Below are 22,875 nucleotides of genomic sequence, written 5' to 3'. Positions count from 1 at the left end.
TTCTCAGTAATATTCGGAAGTTAAAACTTATTTAAGATAGAGAATAAATTTACAGAAGCGGAAATAAGACGGAATTATCACTAATATCCCTTTGCTAAAAATGGGGTTAAGCCCGGGAAGGTAAAGAACAGAATGTTCTGTAAATGTACAATGAAGCTTACCAAGGGCAATATGATATGTGCCTTATGTGCTTTGGTACGTGAATTCAAATTTACTTTAAGCCGAGTAGAAGCTCACTTTCCATAACTCCGTATTAAGTATGACTGGCATCCCTAGTGGCTTATCACTATTTTTAGATATTTTTATTCTTGTCTAGTAATTTTGTTTTGTTTTTTGATACTTTAAAATGTTTTAGCGATTTTTCGCACAGATTCTTAGGTTTTTTCTTGAGCCGCGAATATTGTTTACATTCAAAGAAAATAGTACAGAAATGCTTGATTCCCAATAATATTACTGAATAAAAACAGTCCGGACGCAAGCCACCATGTATTACTGCTGAAGAAACAATTTGATTTTGTTTTCTTTTATGTGACTTTTTCATCCAGTAATATATATGTCTTCTTTCTTTCTAAAGTACCTTAGTTGATCTCTCTGATGTACATAGCCAAATTGTTCAGCTAGGTCGAAAGAGATTAGATAGGATACCGAATAATATCGTCAATTTCTTCTGAGTTGTGATAACTGAACTATGGGATCCAAACGATGTCAATTCGGACTATAGAGCTAGCACTTCACCAGCTTAGAGTCTACTGGAGGTGATGATTTCTGTACTTTTGTTAATCCCATGTTTGGATGACAATGCTATTTGATTATAAGGACGTCATGATCCTCAACCTTTGTCAAGCATATGCTTAAGGAAAATCACTTTAGTTTTTCTCTTCTGAAAGTCGAGATAAACAAAAACAGTGCCATGACTACCGCTTTCAATAAGGAAGCAAAGACATTATACTTATAGTCATTTTTTCGTTCATTCCCTATTTATTTTCTGTTAATTTCAGTGATTCTATTCTTAACATGTTCACAACCTGGTATTATAGCAATATCAGATTGTATACGCTTCACCAAGTTTTAAATTAAAACTAATATTCAATCTATACCTTGCCTTATATTTTATAGTTCGTGTTGAAGCAGTCGTTAGAGGTAGTGCAACTCTACCCTGTCCTATTCAGCCGGACGGCAAAAATGATTCCTTACTTCTCGTCCTCTGGTATAAGGTAGAAGATAATATGGGTGGCAACATCCCTATTTACAGGTAAGGACTCAAGCCGTAGCTGGTGAATACAAAATGCTTCACTAAATAGAAATAAGAAACCTGCGTTGTTCATTTATTATCGGAGAGGGGGATTTGGAAAAATATATTAACATCGCAATCAAAGTGTATTCATACGCATATATGTTACGGTCTTAAAAGTTGACAAAAATGTCGGGGGAAACGAATGTTCAAGCCCTCCCCCCTTTATACGACCTTGAACAAGGCTCTGATAGTTTTACGAATATGCTTTTTTTTGTATGGTGCAATAACTTATAAGTTTTTTCTAGTTGATTCCTATACTTTGTTTTTTCGGATACCCTTCCCCACCGAAAAAAAAGTTTGTGTATCTTTATTATAAAATGAGCTTGTAGTGTCAACAAGTGCCCAAAAATGTGTTTTTTATAACTCCCTCCACTTTTTTCCCTCCAATATATTTGTGCTATTTTCTCCTTCCCTATGTTGTACTTCTGATTTCTCTGTTATTTCTCTTTAAATTTATTGTCATTCTATAATAAGCAGAAACAAAATGATTTCATCGTAATTCGTCTCTTACTTAGTTAATCATATATCCTAAATCAACAAACAATGATATTATCACAAATTGTGGCTTATTTTCTCTTACTGCAACTTCTTCATTTATCAGCTCCTAGAAAACTTACTTTCAGCAAAAACAAGTTTGAGCTTTCTTCTTTTGTAGTTGCTAGATTGTACCTAAAACTAGCCAAAGGGTGTTTTGAACGACAGTCAGGGGCGTAAATTGTTATGAATCAGGGGTGGGGTGGTGGAAAATAGCCTGCCCCCTCCAGATCCCAGTTTGCCTCCCCCCTAGCTGAAATTTAGTTTCTTTTAAAATCGTGTCAAAACTATTATAAGCCTCTCAAGCATCCAAAGAAACTGGTTAGTTTTCTTTAGTATATCTTTGCCTTTTTGTATTACATGCCTCATTTTTCAGTTTTCACTGTCATTTTCACTTAATCATGGAAAATCGGCTCCAACTTCGTCCCCTCCTCCAACCCCAGCTTCTGGACAAAAGTATGCCACTGACGACAGGCGTGAAAAACAAAAACATATAGTGTATATTCTTGTGTAAGGACCATCGAAAAAGATATATTACCCCTCCCCCAAAAACAATTTTCTTACCCTATCCTTAAATAAAAAGAATTTTTTTATGAGTTTTCAGGAAGCTTCATCTATCCAGAGCACGATTTTGCGTATCAGAAAGAAAAATTTCATTGTTGATCTACTGACCTGAATCATTGGCCAAGAACTATACGTTAAAAACTCTAGACAAGCTAATAGTCACATAGGTCAAAATGCTGTATACAGCCATAACAGGTAGGGACGTACGAAAGGAAGGGATCATTGGGCCTGCCCAACTCTGATGTCATAAGCATTCTCAAATGTATTATCCCTTCTGATTAAGCTTATCAAGTAAAATTTATTTTTATCATTTTCCACCCAAAAATTAATTGATACATGCGTGTCTTCTCCCAGAGTAATAGATATATAGCCAGAGGGGAGATATAATATCTCCCCTATATAATAGATATATAACCAGATATATAGAGTAATAGCCAGAGGGGCCCTTGCCCGGCCCCTCGTCCAAGCAAGCAGGTCATTTGATTTCCTCGGCTTCACCTTAAGCACTACGTTCCTGCTTTTCTTTTCAGTTTTTGATTTCTCTTTCAGTTTTTCAGCTTAAGAATATTGAACGTGTGCCTCAAAACTTCAAAATCACGTTACATCGTGTTTCCTTAATCGGCCTCTATTGAATAACTAAGTTGAAAAAAAAACAAGTTTTTGTTTCAACTGAGAGTAGCAGTTTAGAGAGGAGCAGTTAAAACTTAAAACAAGCAGAAATTATAACGTATATAAGGGGGATTCCCCCTCGTCAATACTTCGCTCTTTACGCTAAAGTTCGAATTTTTTTGCAATTCTTTTGAATGACTCCTGAATCACAAAGGCTGTTTGACTAGAATAAATAGCTCTTTCAAAAGTACAAAAAATAGGCTTTTTTTTACTATGCTGAACAAAATGGCTATCTCAAAATTGTGACTGAGGGACGTTTGGGGAAAAATGAGCGTAGGAAGGTGTCTAAACGCCCTCTAATATTTTGGTCACTTAAAGAGAGCACTAGAACTTTTAATTTCCAATCAATTGAGGCTGCTCCCATTGTTCTACTCACCCCTGGGAAATAACAACAAGTAAACGCGCATCTGTTTACTTTCTTCTGGCAAAAATGCAAAATTCCACATTTTCTTACATTTTTTTACATTTGAAACTACATTTTTGTACATAGGAGCTCGAAATTCTATAGTACGATTCGCTGGTATGCTGAATTATATGGAGTTATTTTCATTAAGTTCATTTTATGTTTTGTGGGTTTTCTCCCCCTTTTCAAAAATCGAACAAGTTTTCTCAAGCTTATAACTTTTGATTGGTACCATTAAATTTGATGAATTTTATATATCTTGAGTAAGCATCAAAATTAAATTTGTTGGATGTATCTATTGTTATCAAGACTTTTGTTTCTTAAATCTTCGGTTACTATTAAGCCGCATTGTTCCTTGCTTCCAGTTCATTTCCACGAACTACTTGATAAGTCTTTAAAACTCCAAAGTAAAACTTAAGTTTTACTGATTGAACGGGTTAGGTGGAATCAATATACAAATCTTAAATCATTGGGAAAAATCAGGAGCTCAATATTCAATCAAAAGTAGCTGTATATGCAGTTGAAAGGTTTCTGATAGTTGATTTAAATAAAAAAAAACAAAACAAAACAACAAAAACAAAGGAAAGACGATGGTGAAAAATCAAAGAAGCTGAAGACTTGTGGCACCAAACACCTGAAGAAAGTTTAGCTGTCCTTTGAAAGTAGAGTCAAATTTGGGAAACATCGAATTGTTAATCTTTGAAATTTATCGGACGATTTATTTTCAATTTTAATTTATCAATTTTGCTTTTATTCGTTTTTATGGGTCGCCGTGGCAACATTGACGAAAATGTGATACTGTCATAAAAACCTCATGGTTTTTAAAGAATGGTGTCATGGTGTCATGTATAACGAGTCGTAAGATTAGTCAAGGGGGAGGAGAAGGATTTTAACTTATTTTCTTTGGGACTTTAATATTAAACTTAAACAAATTCGGACATGTGCATGATGAGCTCAAATAACACTGACAGTTCTACTTTGTCCTTCAGCAACAGATATTATTTATATTTCAAAGTCGATGTACGAAGGGTTAAATTGGTACAGTAGATCCTAAATCGAATTGGAGGTTTGACATGACTATTAAAACCCTGACATTGTGTGTCTAAGGTCAAACCTCGTTAGAATGAAACAAAAACAATTTTTTTTTTAACTGAAAGTAAGGAGTAGGATTAAAGCTTAAAATGAACAGAAATTATTTCGTATTTGAAGGGGACTGTCCCCTCCCCAACGCCCCTATTTTTATGCAAAATTTTTCTATTGATTTAAAAAGTAGAGTTGTGAGAAAGAGTCAATTTTGGGCGTAAAGAGCGGGGCGTTGTGGAGGGGACAGTCCCTTTCATATACGAAATAATTTCTGTTCGTTTTATGTTTTAATGTTACTCCTTACTTTCAGTTAAATAAACTTGTTTTTTAAAATTTAATTTCATTTTTGAGTTAATGCAAGTTCTGATTTTGGCTCATCATACATGAATAATTAAAACGAAATTTGCCTATTAATTTTACTTTTTTTTTGGCTAAATGGCTTTCTCAAAGTTTTGATCAGATGACTCTAAGAAAAAAGGATGGGGGAGGGGACCTAGTTGCCTTCCCATTTTTTTGGTTACTTAAAAATGCCACTATAACTTTTAATTCTATTTACAAACGTTTTTATTAGTAATTAAATAAAAAAAAACAAGTTTTTTTAAATGAAAGTAAGGAGCGACATTAAAACTTAAAAAGAACAGAAATTATTCCGTATATGAAAGGGGCTTTTCCTCCTCGACACCCCGCTCCTTACGCTAAAGTTTTTATTGTTTTAAAAAGTAGAGTTGCGAGAAAGAATCAAACTTTAGCGCAAGGAGCGGGGTGTCGAGGAGGAAAAGCCCCTTTCATACACGGAATAATTTCTGTTCGTTTTAAGTTTTAATGTCGCTCCTTACTTTCATTTAAAAAAACTTGTTTTTTTTATTTAATTTCTGAAAGTTTTTTAATTAATGCATGTCTGATTTTGGCTCTCCGTACATAAATTATATAAAATGAAATTTGCATATTAATTATTTTTTTGGCTAAATGGCTTTCTCTTAGTTTTGATCAGACGATTTTGAGAAATAAGGGGTGGGGAAGGAGGTCTTGTTGCCCTCCAATTTTTCGGTTACTTAAAAAGGCACCTAGATCTTTTATTCTTAACGAACGTTTTTATTAGTAAAAAAAAAATACGTAACTTAAGAATTAACTTGCGTAACAAACTTTTATATTCTTATATTTTTGATTATATATATGAGGGGGCTGGTCCCCTCGTTAATACCTCGCTCTTCACACTAAATCTTGTTTTATCCCAATTCTTTAAGAATGACCCCTGAATCAGAAAGGCCGTAGAATAAATAGTTGAAATTATTTAAAAAAAATTTTAGCATAAAGAGTGAAGTGTTTATCTCCTCCTGAATACCTCGCTCTTTATGCTAAAGTATTTTTAGAACCCCTCATATGCGTAATAATCTCTGTTCCTTTTTAAGTTTTAATGCTTCTCCTTACTTTCGATTGAAAAAACTTTTTCATGTTTATATTTTCATTGTTTTTTTTTATAGTAATGCTAGAAAGTCCTGCGCCCTTTTCATTGAATTTCTCTTCCCCCATGAAATATTCCTCCAAGGAAAGATCCTCCCATATAGCCCCCTCCCCTGAACCCCACACCCAAACCAAAAAAATCCCCCTGATAACGTCGGTACACTTCCCAGTAACCATTACTGTATGTAAACATTGGTCAAAGTTTGTAACTTGCAGCCCCTCCCCCAGGGACTGTGGGGGGTAAGTCATCCCCAAAGACATAGTTATTATGGTTTTCGACTATGCAGAACAAAATGGCTATCTCAAAATTTTGATCCGTTGAATTTGGGAAAAAAATGAGCGTGGGAGGGGGCCTAGGTGCCCTCCAATTTTTTTGGTCACTTAAAAAGGGCACTAGAACTTTTCATTTCCGTTAGAATGAGCCCTCTTGCAACAATCTAGGACTACTTGGTCGATACGATGACCCCTGGGAAAAAAAAAACAAAAAAAAAAACAAAAAAACAAATAAACACGCACCCGTGATTTGTCTTTTGGCAAAAAATACGAAATTCCACATTTTTGTAGATTGGAGATTGAAATTTTTTCTATAGGGTTCTCTGATACGCTGAATGCGATGGTGAAATTGTCGTTAAGATCCTATGACTTTTAGGGGGTGTTACGCCCTATTTTCCAAAATAAGGCAAATTTTCTCAGGCTCGTTACTTTTGATGACAAAGACTAAATTTGATAAAACTTATATTTGATTTCAGCATAAAAATCCGATTCTTTTGATATATCTTTTAGCATCGAAATTCTGTTTTTTAGAGTTTCGTTTACTATTGAGCCGGGTCGCTCCTTACTACAGTTCGTTACCACGAACTGTTTGATAAATATACGTAAATTACAAATTAACTTACGTAACGAACTTCTATATTCGTATATTTTTATTACGTATATGAAGGGTATCGCCACCTCGTTAATACCTCGCTCTTGACACTAAAGTTCGAATTTTGTTTAATTCGTTCAGAATGACCCCTGAATCACTAATGCCGTTTAATTAGAAAAAATAGCTCTTTTAAAATTATTAAAAGTACTTTAGCGAAAAGAACGAGATATTAAGGAGGGGACGAACCCCTTCATATACGTAATAATTTCTGTTCGTTTTAAGTTTTAATGTTGCTCCTTACTTTCAGCTGAAAAACTTTTTTTTTTATTTGATTTCTCATTTTTTTAATTATGCTGGAAAATCCAGTGCTCCTTCATGGAAATTTTCTTTCCCCCTGTTAAATTCCTCCATGGAAAGATCCTCCCACGTAACAACTCCAGCCGACCCCCTCTCCCCGCCAGAAAAAATTTCCCCTGAAAACTTCTGTATATTTCCCAGAAACCAATATTATACGTAAGCAATGGGTAAAGTTCATAACTTGTAGCCCTTCCCTTTTGAATTGTGGAGGATTAAGTAGTCCTCAAAGACATAGTTATTAGATTTATCGACTATGCTGAACAGAATGGCTATGTCCAAGCTGTGATGTGACTTTGGGAAAAAATGAGCGTAGGAGGGGCCTAGTTGCCCTCCAATTTTCCGGCTCACTTAAAAAGGGCACTAGAACTTTGAATTTCAGTTAGAATGAGCCCTGTCGTGAGATTCTAGGACCACTGGGTAGATACAATCACCCTAAGAAAAAAGAACAACAAAAAAAAAAAACAAATAAACACGCCTCCGTGTTCTTTCTTCTGGCAAAAAATACAAAATTCAACATTTTTACGGACAGGAGCCTGAAAGCTCTACACTACGGTCCTCTAATACGCTGAATCTGATGGTGTGATATTCATTAAGATTTGTGACTTTTATTGGTTGTTTTTCGCTTTTCTCGAAAACAAGGCAAATTTTCTCATGCTCGTAACTTTTGATGGGTATAACTAAACTTGATGAAACTTATAAATTTAAAATCAGCATAAAGATTTGATTCTTTTGATGTATCCATTGGGGTCCAAATTCTACTATTACTACTGAGCCGGGTCACTCCTTACTACATTCTTCACCATGAACTGTTTGATAATTTCGGGGATCTTTTCCCGGCTCACCTTTATTTCTTTTGCAGCTATGATGCAAGGATGAAGAATGGTATTGTGACAAAGTGGTCAAGCGACAAAGCTTTTGGCTCCCGAGCCTATTTTATGACGTCAATAGAGCCTGCAGGTTTACTGATTGCCAATATTGCACCAAAGGATAGTGGAGTTTATGTTTGTCGTACGGATTTCAGAAGCTCTCCAACAAAACATTACAGAATTATTCTGGACATTTTGAGTAAGTATTAAGTTCATTGTTACGCAACAAGTATTTTGATCCTGGCAACTATTTTCAGTTTTGTAAAGGGGCTGGGTTTTTAATTTGGATTCAACAAAAAAACAAGTTTTTTTTTCAATGAAAGTTAGGAGCGACATTAAAACTTAAAACGAACAGAAATTACTCCGTATATGAAAAGGACTTTTCCTCCTCAACGCCCCACGCTTTAAGCTAAAGTTTGACTCTTTCTCTTAACTCTACATTTTATAACAGTAAAAAATTTTAGCGTAAAGAGCGGGGCGTTGAGGAGGAAAATCCCCTTTCATATACGGAGTAATTTATGTTTGTTTTAAGTTTTAATGTCGCTCCGTACTTTCATTTAAAAAAACTTATTTTTCTGTTTAATTTCTAGACGTTTTTGAATTAATGCGTGTTTTGATCTTAGCTCTCCGCACATAAATAGTTAAAACGAAATTTGCATATTAATTTTTTGGGACTAAATGGCTTTTTCATAGTTTTAATCGGAAGATTTTGATAAAAAAGGAGCAAGGGAGGAGGCCTAATTGGCTTACAATTTTTTGATCAAACAGTTCGTGGTAACGAACTGTAGTAAGGAGCGACCCGGCTCAATAGTAAACGAAACTCTAAAAAACGGAATTTCGATACTAAAAGATATATCAAAAGAATCGGATTTTTATGCTGATTTTAAATATATAAGTTTCATCAAATTTAGTCTTTGTCATCAAAAGTTACGAGCCCGAGAAAATTTGCCTTATTTTGGAAAATAGGGGGTAACACCCCCTAAAAGTCATAGGACCTTAATTACACCATCGCATTCAGCGTATCAGAGAACCCTATAGAAAAAATTTCAAGGTCCAATCTACAAAAATGTGGAATTTCGTATTTTTTGCCAGAAGACAAATCACGGGTGCGTGTTTATTTGTTTTTTTGTTTTTTTTTTTTGTTTTTTTTCCCCAGGGGTCATCGTATCGACCAAGTGGTCCTAGAACTTTGCAAGAGGACTCATTCTAACAGAAATGAAAAGTTCTAGTGCCCTTTTTAAGTGACCAAAAAAATTGGAGGGCACCTAGGCCCCCTCCCACGCTCATTTTTTTCCCAAAGTCAACGGATCAAAATTTTGAGATAGCCATTTTGTTCCACATAGTCGAAAACCATAATAACTATGTCTTTGGGGATGACTTACCCCCCACAGTCCCTGGGGGAGGGGCTGCAAGTTACAAACTTTGACCAATGTTTACATACAGTAATGGTTACTGGGAAGTGTACTGATGTTATCAGGGGGATTTTTTTGGTTTGGGCGTGGGGTTCAGGGGAGGGGGCTATATGGGAGGATCTTTCCTTGGAGGAGTATTTCATGTGGGAAGAGAAATTCAATGAAAAGGGCGCAGGACTTTCTAGCATTACTATAAAAAAAAAACAATGAAAATATAAACATGAAAAAGTTTTTTCAATTGAAAGTAAGGAGAAGCATTAAAACTTAAAACGAACAGAGATTATTACGCATATGAAGGGTTCTAAAAATGCTTTAGCATAAAGAGCGAGGTATTTAGGAGGAGATAAATACTTCGCTCTTTATGCTAAAAAATTTTTAAATAATTTCAACTATTTATTCTACGGCCTTTCTGATTCAGGGGTCATTCTTAAAGAATTGGGATAAAACGTAACGTAAGTTACGTAAGTTATGTACGTTTGTTACGTAAGTTAATTCTTAAGTTACGTTTTTTTTTACTAATAAAAACGTTCGTTAAAAATTAAAAGATCTAGTTGCCTTTTTGAGTAACCGAAAAATTGGAAGGCAACTAGACCTCCTTCCCCACCCCTTATTTCTCAAAATCGTCTGATCAAAACTAAGAGAAAGCCATTTAGCCAAAAAAAGAATTAATATGCAAATTTTATTTTAGTAATTTATGTACGGAGAGCCAAAATCAGACATGCATTAATTCAAAAACTTTCAGAAATTAAATAAAAAAACAAGTTTTTTTAAATGAAAGTAAGGAGCGACATTAAAACTTAAAACGAACAGAAATTACTCCGTATATGAAAGGGGCTTTTCCTCCTCGACACCCCGCTCCTTGCGCTAAAGTTTGATTCTTTCTCGCAACTCTACTTTTTAAAACAATAAAAAACTTTAGCGTAAGGAGCGGGGTGTCGAGGAGGAAAAGCCCCTTTCATATACGGAGTAATTTCTGTTCTTTTTAAGTTTTAATGTCGCTCCTTACTTTCATTTAAAAAAACTTGTTTTTTTTATTTAATTGCTTAAAAAGGCAACTATAACTTATAATTTTTTACTAACGTTTTCATAAGTAAAAAATATACGTAACTTACAAATTATACTACGTAGCGAACTTTCAATATTCATATATTTTTATTCCAAATATGAGGGGGCTCGCCCCTCGTCGATACCTCGCTCTTTACATTAAAGCTTAAATTTTGTCCCAATTCCTTAAGAATGACCCCTGAATCACAAAGGCCGTAGAATAAATAGTTGAAATTACTAAAAATACTTTAGCGTAAAGAGTGAGGTATTACGAGGAGGTAAACCCCTCATATGAATAATAATTTCTGTTCGTTTTGTTTTAATGCTGCTTCTCACTTTCAGTAGAAAAAACTTTTCGTATTTATTTTTTCATTGTTTTTTTAAATAATGCTAGAAAATCTTGCACCCCCTCCATTGAAAGTCTCTTCCCCCATCAGAGTTACTCCATGGAAAGATCCTCCCCGTTAACCCTCCACCCTCAACTCTTCCCTCCAAACAAAAAAAAATCCCCCTGAAAACGTCTGTACACTTCCCAGTAACCATTACTATATGTAAACACAAGTCAAAGTTTGTAGCTTGCAGCCCCTCCCATGGGGACAGCGGGGGAGTAAGTCGGCCCCGAAAACATAGTTATTAGGTTTTTTGACTATGGTGAATAAAATGGCTATCTCAGAATTTTGATCCGATGATTTTGTGGAAAAATGAACGTGGGAGGGGGCCTAGATGCCCTAAATGTTTTTGTGCACTCGAAAAAGGCACTAGAACTTTTAATTTACGTTAGAATGAGCCCTTTCGCGACATTTTAGGACCACTGAGACTATACGATCACCTCTGGGAAAAAAAAACAAACAAAAAAACAAATAAACACGCATCCGTGATTTGTCTTCTGGCAAAAAAATACAAAATTCCACATTTTTGTAGATAGGGGCTTGAAACTTCTACAATAAGATTCTCTAATACGCTGAATCTGATGGTGCGATTTTGGTTAATATCGTATGACTTTAAGGGTTTTTTTCCCCTATTTTCTAAAATGAGGCAAATTTTCTCAGGCTCGTAAGTTTTGATGGGTAAGACTAATCTTGATGAAACTTATATATTTGAAATCAGCAATAAAATGCCATTATTTTGATGTAACTATTGGTATCAAAATTCCATTTTTTAGAGTTTTGGTTACTATTGAGCCGGGTCGCTCCTTACTACAGTTCGTTACCACGAACTGTTTGATTTAAGCAGTTTTATCTACACTATTTTCCATTTTTGAGATCTGTAATGAAAGAGGCATAGAAATAGGTAGGTGACGTTTTACGGATGAAGGATGAGAGTCTACAAAGAACCATGCTTTGTGATCATGAGCTAGGGCCAAAGGAAGAGAATGACGTTTTTGGATTAACTGAGAAGAGGCTATCAGAAGGGATTTACACGAAATTGGACCTTAGAAGGGAGCAATGAGTGAAGTTTTGAACATTTAGGGGTAGAGGACAAGCCGCTAAAGTTTTGTTGGCTTAGTAGAACCTATTACTAGTAGCATATAGTAGTTATCAGTGGATTCATTTACGGGGTTTGGCAAGGGGGAGGATAGTTGCCTCCCAATAATTTAGAAAAAACTATTAATTATTAATTAAAGTTAAAACTGTTGTTCATTTTAAGTGTCATATGTGCTTTTTGCATTGAGAAGATAATACTTCCTAATTGATTCATGCTTGTTTTTAGTACAAGGAATATGAGAAATACAGGGGTCCATTTCACTTCATAATATGTTCTACTTTAATATTTTTCCAGAAATACAGCCTTTAAAATCTTATCGTCAAGTTAAAAGGTGAGCCTAGTTAATGACAAAAATGTAAAAATGTTCAATGTTTTGTTTCGCCACGTTTGCTCAGGTCAAATTTTTCACCCTGATATTTCAGGTGCTTTTACTTTCCAAAATCTATCAGTTCAAGATTAGATTTTCTTTTTCTAAAACTTTCAAAAGTAGAAATGAATACATCCTTTATATCTGCAAACATGAAAGAAATGCAAATATTTAAGAATGAGAAGGTAGATATCGGTGAATATAATTTCCTGAATGAAAAAGAAATAATTGAAAAAGAAAATAAGACTTAGTGCTTTTTATAATTTTTGTACTATAGCTAGCTGGGTCAAATTGGGAATAGTTTGGTCATGGAATTTGGTAGAATGGGATCCAGTTCAGGAATAATTTGTTTGTTTTAACTTTTACTTCCAGTGCTTAATTGAAACTAATATAGCTCCAAATTTTCTTATTTGTAATTGAAATGCCTAATAAGAGCTGATAACGTCCTATTCATTACATTTCGGATTCACATACTAACCAACTAATATAGAACAGCCTGTATATATAATAATATGCTGACTTCTTGCTATTTTCGCTTTTCTAGGTATTTCTTTAAACCACCTCCAAAAAAGAATTGACATAAATGTGCCAAGAATTATGACTGAAATTAGTCGCATTTCACGGAAAACTGGCACTACTTGTGGGAAATTTATCTCTGCATCATCATGCTGTACGGGTCTGCTCAGAATAAAATAAAGAGCTCATCCTTCATCCCAATCTATTCAAAGCCTTCCTCTTTACACCCTGCCAAGAAATTCCCATTTACTTTAAATATTTCTTTATGAAATCTTCCCACCCCAGACGAAGACGACCTGCTTTCCTCTTAGCACTAGATGTTCGGCCGAAAAGGACAATCTTCGGCAATCTGTCATCCTTCATCCGCAGAACCTGCCCTAACCATCTCAATCTTTCTTTCGTTACAGCCCTAGAAAGCGGGATCAAACCATACTTTTCGCACAGCCTACTGTTTGAAATACGATCAGTCAGCTGGGTAACCAGAACAATCCGTAGGCAATTCCTCCGGAAAACATCTAGTAAATCTTCATCCGCTTTTCGGAGCGCCCATACTTCAGAGCCATATTTGACATCAATCATCATTGTACCTTGTAATATTCTACTCTTGGTTTGCTGACTTATCTTCCTATTCTTCCAAACTTGTTTTAACGCTTAAAAACCACCGCGAGCCTTGGCTATTCTACTTTTGAACCTTCACTGCTCCCACCGTCTTTACTAATAATTCTACCAAGGTAAGTGAAGATGCCCACCTGATCAATCTTTCCGTTACACAACGTCACCCTCTTATCTTCACTTATTTCTAGCCTTAGTAAAACCTCTTTGTAAAACTCGCAAAACCTCTAAAAGTTTATTTTTATTTTGCTCAATCTTTCATCTAGGATGCTTAAAGTATCAGCATTAAGTCAAAAAGAGTTTTTCCTCCCCATTTAGTTCCTTGGTCACCTTTATTACCTTTCTTGTCCTCCTTAAGACAAAGTCTATCAAAATGATCCATATAAACGGGGATAGAACACAACCCTGCTCAACTTCATATTTAATACAAAACCAGCTACTAACCTCATTTCCTACCTTAACCACAGCAGCATTATTCTTGTACATAGCACTAATCATTTTAATGTACTTCTCTGGTATACCATATAAGGATTAGACCTTTGCTAAAGCTCTTCTATCAACAGAACCGAAGGCTTGCTCATAATCTATAAAACTGAGGACCAAAGGTGTTTGACAACTAAGGCACTTCTCAACTATTAACTTAAGAGTAAAAATTTGGTCGACCCATCCCCTACCATTTCTAAAACCTTACTATTCTTCTCTTAAAACTTTGTCTACAGCATCTCTCAGTCTAAAAAGTATCATTTTACAAAGTAATTTGCTACTTACAGAGACCAGACTAATGATTCAATAATTACATCAGTCACTCTTATCAACTTTTTTATGCAGTGGTTTATTTAAGGTTTTCCTAAAATCGTTAGGTACTTCCCCTTTTTCAGAAATCCTGTTCATAATCTTCAGTAACTGATTTCTAGCCTCGGAGTCACCATATTCAAGAAACTTATTTACCACACTGTGAGCACCTGGAGCCTTATTATTTTTTAGTTCTTTTTGTCCTGTCGCTAATTCTTCCTCACAAAACAAATATTGCTTCACATCCAAACTTTCTTATTCTTCTCTATATCTTTTCTTGCAACTGTATCTCGGTTTAGCACATTCTCGAAACATTCCACCCATCTCCCTTTAACCCTTTCCTTATCACTAATTGTGGCTCTGTTCCTATCTTTAACTAGGACAAGCCCGGATTGATTACTCCCTCTTAAGGTATTAACATGCCAGTACAATATTGTGCTATTATGCCGTCTAGCTGCATATTCCAGATCCTCGGTAATTTTATCCATGGCCTCCACTTCACACCTCCTTAGCTCATATTTTAAAGCTTTCTCCACTTTCTTTGCATACCTTTTGTTATCATATGATCTATCACTCAGGTAATTCTTGTACGAACCCCTTCTCCTCTCATTAAACATAAAGCTTTTTCGCTTGTATTCCTAGCTGCAGTCTTAACTTTCTTCCCTAGGACACCATTAGCAATTTCAAGAACTGTTTTCTAAAACTATTACAACCATCTTTCTCATTGTCAAATTTTAAACTCTTAAGCTTAGCATTCAACTATTCTTGGAAAGTTTCTCTGAAATTATCATTATGAAGTCTACCAACATCGTAACTTCCCGGGAGGTAGTTACCCTTCCAAAATTTCAGCTTTGAATTAACCCTGAACGCTACTAGATGGTGATCTTTTCTTTGAACATCAATAACAGCACTCCCATATACCCTAATATCTTGTGTTGATCTTGCCAGTCCTCTATTTACTATAACATTATTATTAAGGTTTGCTGTCTTGCCATCATGTGAGTACCACGTCAACTTGTAGGCCATTTTAAGACCATGCTATTCAGTTTCCACCCGATTCGTTTTGTCTTACGGGGAAATTTAATGGTTTGTTGGGGTTACTCCAGAAGTATTGATGCCACCTCATGCCTGTATGGAAGAAACTACTCGGTAGGTTTGGGATGATTCAGTAATCCATCTCCCTCCGAGGGCAAGTAAGGACCATAGTAGACGGAAGAATAATTAGGGTGTAAAATTTCGTATTTTTGTGATAAGGAAATATTGTTTTTTCGAATTGAAGAGACGGAAAAGTTGGAGGCGTGGGAAATTTTACTTGTTTTTCAGGGACTTTTCAAAGTGTGATCAATTATATTTTGGTGGAAGTTCCTCTTGGGGGTAATAGTGATAGGAAGATAACATGCAGGGAAAATAAGGATTTAGGGATTAGAAAGGCCCTGAAAGCAACAGGAGAGAAAGAGAAAGATTTCAGAGTATGTAATGGCTGAAGAAGTTCAGCAGGAATTAGAAAAATGTTTGGTTTTATTAGGTGTTGGAAAAGAGACGAGTCGTTACCAATAGTTTATGATGTTGTATATGGGGTATAAGCTAAATTTCATAAAGTTAAATTTCAGAGTTAATTAAATTTAAGTACAAAGTTAAATTTTAGAGTTAGGAATGATATTAAGAATGGAGATTTTGATGATGATTGTGAAAGGAAACGTCGGTAATTTATAAAGGCACTGTGAAAAGTGAGGGATAGCATAGGTAGTAGGGAAAATACTAGTTTTTATAGGGATCATAGATTAATTTAGAATAAGTATAAGAAAATGTTGAAGATTAATAAAAAAGAGCATGAAATTAGAACAGGAGAGCAACTGAAAAAAGATTACAGAGAAGAGGATATTATGACCATTCGTCGTATAGTTAAGAAATCTATAGGGGGAATAGAGGTTTGTGATGGTACCTCAGCAGTAGATTCTTAGGCAGCATATATAGAGGAGAGAGAAAATGAAGTGATTAGGGACCAAGGAGGAGCTAGTTGGAGTATATATCTAGTATCTGAAGTATGTGATGTAGTATATAGGCCAATGAAGGAATGTGGTAATAATTTGGTTGTCCCCATTCGGATAAGTGAAGTTTGGGAGACAATGAAAGGAACAAGAGGTGGGTCTGCTCCAGGTATAGATCGATTACTAACCGCACTTTGGAAGTGGGGACAGGTGTGACTGCTGCCTGTTATAGCAGAGACGTTTTCTGGCATATTGAACAGTGCAGAATGGCCCTTGTCTTGGGTTACGTCTATTCTAGTGCCGTTATTTAATAAGAGGGATAGATTAGACCATGGGAATTATAGAGGTATAAGCCTAAGTAATGTTCCTAGTAAGGTTTTTACTAAGATATTATGTTCTAGGATAGATAGTTGGATAGACCAAAATAGTACTTTATCAAATTTGCAGGTAGAGTTCAGAAAAGGCTATAGTCCTATAGATCAGATTTTGATTTTATTAAGAATGATCAGGAAACAAGTTAGGAGAAAAGAGGGCAGGCTATTTGATGGATTTTTGGACTTGAATGGGACATTTGACGGAGTGGATGGAAACTTAATGATAGAGTCGTTGTTAGCACTAGGGTACCAAACCAATTTGTTAAGATTACAGCATCTATGCATGATATAGTTAAGACTGTAGTACGGGCAGCCAAGGATTTCTCTAGGGTTATTAGGAGTCGACTTGGTGCTGAGAAAGAATTTACAATTTCTCCAAGGTTATTTTCCCTGTATTTTAATGATTTTGAAGAACATTTGATAGTCAGAGGCACCCCAATAATTAAACTTTCAAATGCAAGTTTTATGGCATTCTGTTTGCGGACGACATAGCATTAGCAGTAGAAAGTAAAGCACATTTGCAACACAATTAATTAAACGTAAAGAAATCGGTGCTTATGGCTTTTAGGAAAAGTGGAGAACAGATAGATTCGCTGTGTCATTTTACGTATGAAGGTAGGACACTAGACCGTATAGATAAATCTCTGTACTTAGATTGTAGGCTATCATCAGATGGGGAATGGAAGAAATATCTTAATATGGTAGAAAGTAAGGGTAACAGACTATTAGGAATGTTAAGTAAAAGTAGTATTAAGGAGATTAGGGATGTAGAACTACTATGGCGTATTTTTTAATGCTAGGGTTAGATCGGTTTTGCATTACGGGGTGGATCTTTGGAGGTTAGATAAGGGGTTAAATTTAAAAGGAACACAGTTTAGGTTTTTAAGCGTATTTTTGGTCATGATAATAAGCTTAATGGGTTAATGCTGAGAAGGGATATAGGAATAAAATTTATAATGAAAAAAGAAATCACCAATGCAACAGCACAAACAAGTAAAAAAGAGAAGACGGAAAGAGAAAAGGAAGACTGTTTTAATTAATATAGATCAGTACTTGAACTGATTGGGCTAGAAGATTGCTGGAATAATTAAAGGGGATAGGAGGGATGGTAGGGACTGTATCTAGGGTAGTTGCTACTAGGCTAGAGTCTCAGGAAGTTCAGGCTTGGCAAGCTAAGAAGGACTCCTCACTATCCCTTGGGCTATCTGTGAAGGTCAAGGAGAACTGGGGCGAGAAAATTTACCGGAAAATCGGTTTGGACCCGGAAGATTTGAAATTGGTAATATATGTAAGGGGAAATTTTATGCCTCTTGGAGAGCATATGGAATATTTAGTGAGAAATAGATTGGCGGATGGTCCTTAGAGCTGCCCTAAGTGTGGAGAGATGGATTTGTCCTTGCATCCATTTGTAGAGGAATGTAGGGAGTTGAGGGGGTTGCACTTGGAAAAATTTGGTTGGAAGGTCAGGGAGAGCAATTGGACTTTGGAAATTTTAAGAAGTAGGTATTACTTAAATGTAAACAATATTGAAAAGTTCGTCAGGGTAGATATGACCTAATGTGATGATTTCTTAAATAATTAGTTTTAATGTCTTTTCAGTCTGTGTTTCGTTGCTGTATTTTTTTCGCTTGTTTTGTGCATGTCACCATGACCCAATTGGGCTTTCCTGTGAATAAATCTATCTATGTATTTGTCAATCTATTTTGTATTCATCTGACAATTCTATGAAAAAAGTTTTATCTGCGTTGAATGAAATCTGTTTAAATTATGAAGAGTTAACTTCATTGAGTGAGTATAAAATGGGATCTTAAATATATTATATTAAAAGACGCCGGCTATTAACATAGGCATGGTAATCATAGAAAAAATAAAAAAAAATATGAAAAAATTACAAAAAATAAAAAAAATAAAAATGAGAAAATATAACGAAAAAAAATTAAAAAACACAAACAGATAACGAAAAATAAAAATAAATTCAAAATGTAAAAACAACGTAAAATATAAAAAAAAATAAAAAAATGAAAAAATAACAAAAACTAAAAACAAATTTAAAATGGAAAAAGATAACAAAAATCAAAAAATTTAAAAATAGAAAAATCACGAAAACTAAAACAAATTTAAAAAGTTTTGAAAATAAAGAAAAAATAAAAACAAAGAAAAATCAAACCGAATAAAAAAAATAAAAATAAAAACAAATTGAAATAAAAAAAAATTAAAAATAAAGAAAAATGAAAACAAATTAACAATAAAAAAATAAAAATAAAGATAAATAAAACAATGCATATCATCTTCATTATATATTTCAACAATATCACATGTGAGTTTTTTCTTCGTCAATTGTTTGTTTTTCTTTGTATTGAGCTTGTTTATTTTTTTTTATGTTTCATTTTCTGCTAGGAATAATCATATCAAACGACTGGTCCTAAAATTTTAGAGAAAAAGAGAGAGAGAGAGAGAGAGAGAGAGAGAGAGAGAGAGAGAGAGAGAGAGAGAGAGAGAGAGAGAGAGAGAGAGAGAGAGAGAGAGAGAGAGAGAGAGAGAGAGAGAGAGAGAGACAGAGACAGAGACAGAGAGAGAAAATACACACAAATACTCAAAGGCCGACACAGAGACATGCAAACAGATGCTTAAACACTCAGGCACGGTGAGTGAGAGAGAGAAAAAAACACACAAATACAAAATACAAATACTCAGATGGCGCCCCATCTAACCGAACTTAACCTATCCTACCTTGTGTAGGTTACGTTATCCTAAGCTGTTAGCATAAAAGAAAAAGTAGCCTAACCCACCATTTATAGGTTGGGGTAGGTTAACTCAATAGCGTATAAGAAAAAGGCTGAATCCTTAAAAAATAGTGCGAGTTTGCATGAAAAACCCATATGAATTACATTGTTTTTTAGCCGTTAAAATAGGTAGGCAGCAAGTATCAGGGGTGAAACATGTTGCTTGCAGGTACCTGGGTTAGTTATAAGCTGGTTGTTGGTCTCTCTCTCTCACCGTACTCTCTCACACGTGTGTGTCAGAGTGTCTGTTTGTCTGTATTTATGTCTGTCCCTATGTATTTTTGTGTCCGACTCTTTGTGTACGTATGTTTTTTGGTCTCTCTTCCTGTTAGTCTCTTTTAGTTTTTGTTTTCCTCTCTCTGTGTCTGTGTGGCTGTTTGTCATTCTCTGTGTCTTTCTTTATGTGTTTGTGTTTGTGTATCCGACTCTCTGTGTTTGTGTTTTTGTCTCTCTCTCACCGTGGCTCTGTGTCTGACTGTCTGTTTGCCTGTCTATGTGTCTGTCTTTGAGTGTTTATTTCTGACTCTGTGTGCTTATAAGTGTTTCTCTCTCTTTCTCTTTCTCTCTTTCTATGTTGATTTCTATGTCTCTTTCTATGTGTTTCGTATTTTTTGTCTCTCTGTCTCACCGTGATTGTGTGTCTGAGCGTTTGATTGCATATCTCTGTATCTGTCTTTGTGTTTGTGTGTGTCTGACTCTCTGTGTTTCTATATGTTTTTGTCTCTCGCTTTCTCTCCGTGCCTGTGTCCTTGAGCGTCTGTTTGCGCGTCTCTGTGTGTTTCTCTGTGTGTTTCTGTGTCTGACTTTGTGTGTTTTAATGTGTCTTTGTCTCTCTCTGTGTTTGTGCCTGTGTGTCTGAGCGTCTCTTTTCCTTTCTCCGTGTTTGTCCTTGTATTTTCAAATTTCAGATTCTGTGCGTTTGTTCAGTCGTTTTCCTTTTTCTCTCTTTGTCACTGTGTCTGAGCGTCAGTTTTTCCATATCAGTATTGGTCTTTTTATGTTTGTTTGTCCGACTCTACGTCTTTGTGTATGTTTTTTTTCTCTCTCTCTCTCTCACCGTGTCAATGTGTCAAAAAGTCTGTTTTTCTGTCTCTGTTTCTGTCCATTTTTGTCTCTGCGTCTGACTCTGTATGTTTGTATGTATTTTTCTCTCTCTCTCTTTCTCTGTGCCTGTTTGCCTGTCTCTTTGTGTTTGTGTATGTTTTGCCTTTCTTTCACCGTGAGTGTGGGTCTGACTCTATGTTTGTCTGTCTCTATGTCAGTCTTTGTGTTTCTGAATATGTGCGTTCGTATTTGTGTTTTTCGTCTCTCACCGTGCCTGTTAAAATAGACACATATGAATCTGTGTGTTCTTATTTTTTTGTTTTTGTCTATCTTTCACCGTTCCTTTCACCGTGCCTGTCTCCGTGTCGGCCTTAGTGTGTTTGTGTGTCTGATTCTGTGTGTTTGTGCGTGTTTTTGTCTCTCTCTTACCGTGCCAGTGTATCTGACTTTGCGTTTGCCTCTCTCTGTGTCTATCTTTGTCTTTTTTTGTTCGTTTTATCCCTCTCTTACCCTTCCCATGTATCTGATTTTGAATTTGCCTGTCTCTGTATATGTCTTTTGGTTTTTTGTGCCTGATACTGAGTGTCTGTGTGATTTGTCTCTTTCTCACTGTTCCTGTGCTTCTGACTGTATGTTTGGGTATCTCTGTGTTTGTCTTTGTGTGTTATTTTACTGAATCTGTGCGTATGTTGTTTTTTCTTGCTCACTCACTGTGCCCGTGTGTATCACTTTGTGTTTGCTTGTCTCGGTGTATGTCTTAGTGTGTCTGTTTGTCTGAGTCTTTGAGTTTGCATGTGTTTTGTCTCTCTCTCACTGTGCCTGTTTGTCTGATTGTGTGTGTTACCTTGTCCCTATGCCTTTCTTTGTGTGTTTGTTCTCTGATTCTGTGTGTCTCAGTGTGTTTTTGTCTCTCTCTATCACCGTACCTGTGTGTCTGAATATTTGTTTGCTTGTTTTTCTGTTTTTGTATGGTTTTCTGTCGATGTGTTTTGGTGCCATACCGGCGTCAGCTGCCACGAGTAATCGGAAGAAATACTATTGTTAATTTTCCTTTAAGTTTAAACGAACGATTCTAGTGTTGTCGGATATTTGGATATTGAAGAATTTCTTAAGTATGATAATACACGCTAGAGGGTGCCGTGTGTCAGCCACCGTGCTTCAAAGGCTTGGAATTGCCTTCGACTAACACGTTCACCAGCTGATTTTGTATGGCAAAAAAATGGAAGTTGACATCCCTCTGCCGTTGTTTGTCAAGAGAGAATGGCTCAAGACCTCTTGTTTCTTAGGCTTTAGACTATGAAAAATCAATTTCTCTGATATTTTGATTTTGTTTGGGCAAAAATTGGTTTTTATGACAAAAAATGGCAGTGAATTCCCCTCTACGCTGGTCTGTCAAGAAAAAGTGGCTTAAAACCTCTTGTTTTAAAACTTTAGGCTATTAGAAATTTATTTCTCTGACGTTTTATCCTGTTTGGGCGAAAATAGATATTTTATGATACAAAATGACAGTAAACGCCCCTCCAAGGTAGTCTATCAAGATAGGGTGGCTTAAAATCACCTGTTTTTAAGCTTTAGACTATTAAACGTTTATTTATCTTATATTTTCATCCGGTTTGGGGAAAAAATTGAATTCTTATGGTGAAAAACGGCAGTAAACGCTCTTTTGCGGTGGTCTGTCTAGATAGAAAGGCTTAAAACCTCCTGCATTTGGGCTTTAGACTATGAAAAGTAGATTTCTCTGATATTTTGATCCTTTTTGGGCAAAAATTGATCTTTTATATTAAAACATGGAAATAAACAACCTACTCTGGTGGTCTACCAAGATAGAGTGGCTTAAAGCCTTATTTTATAAAGCTTTAGATTTCTCAGATATTTTGATCTTGTTTGGACAAAAATTGATCTTTTATTGTAGAAAATGGCAGTAAACGAAGGGGGACTGAAATCAGACACCCAATAAGCTATCTCAAATAAGTAACTTCCATAAAATAGTTTAAAGTTAAGGTGGGGGTGTTAAAGGAATTTTTCCTTGGGGAGGGGGATTGAAATCTAACACTCAATAGGCTATCGTAAATTACCAACTTCCGTAAAACAGCTTAAAGTTAAGCAGAGAGATGTTAAAAGGATTTTTCTGGCGGATTGGACTGAAATTTAACATCCAAAAATCTATCGTAAACAAATGACTTGTTTAAAACAGTTTAAAGTTAAGGTGGAAGGTTTTAAATGAGTTTTTCCAAGGGGAGGGGGAGTGAAATCAAACACCATAACCTGTCATAAAAAATAACTTCCATAAAACAGTTTCAAGTTAAATTGTGAGGTGTTAAACGAATTTTTCCTTGGGGGCCGAAATCTAAGATCCAATAGG

At 35.5% G+C, this 22,875-nt stretch overlaps 1 protein-coding gene across 4 annotated transcripts in view; it reads left to right on the top strand.

The window, feature by feature from the left end:
• LOC136029864 (B-cell receptor CD22-like) overlaps positions 1 to 22,875 on the top strand; it is a 214,798-nt gene that overhangs the window by 59,078 nt on the left and 132,845 nt on the right. For all 4 annotated transcript variants that reach the window (XM_065708323.1, XM_065708322.1, XM_065708321.1 and 1 more), the window contains exons 2-3: positions 1,117 to 1,252; positions 8,090 to 8,295. In XM_065708323.1, coding sequence (XP_065564395.1) covers positions 1,227 to 1,252; positions 8,090 to 8,295 — 232 coding nt within the window. In that variant the 5' untranslated portion in view covers positions 1,117 to 1,226. The remainder of the gene's footprint in view (positions 1 to 1,116; positions 1,253 to 8,089; positions 8,296 to 22,875) is intronic.

This window comes from Artemia franciscana, chromosome 8 (assembly GCF_032884065.1).
Source record: "Artemia franciscana chromosome 8, ASM3288406v1, whole genome shotgun sequence".
NCBI lineage: Eukaryota > Metazoa > Arthropoda > Branchiopoda > Anostraca > Artemiidae > Artemia > Artemia franciscana.
This window is presented reverse-complemented; position numbering and strand designations above follow the sequence as displayed.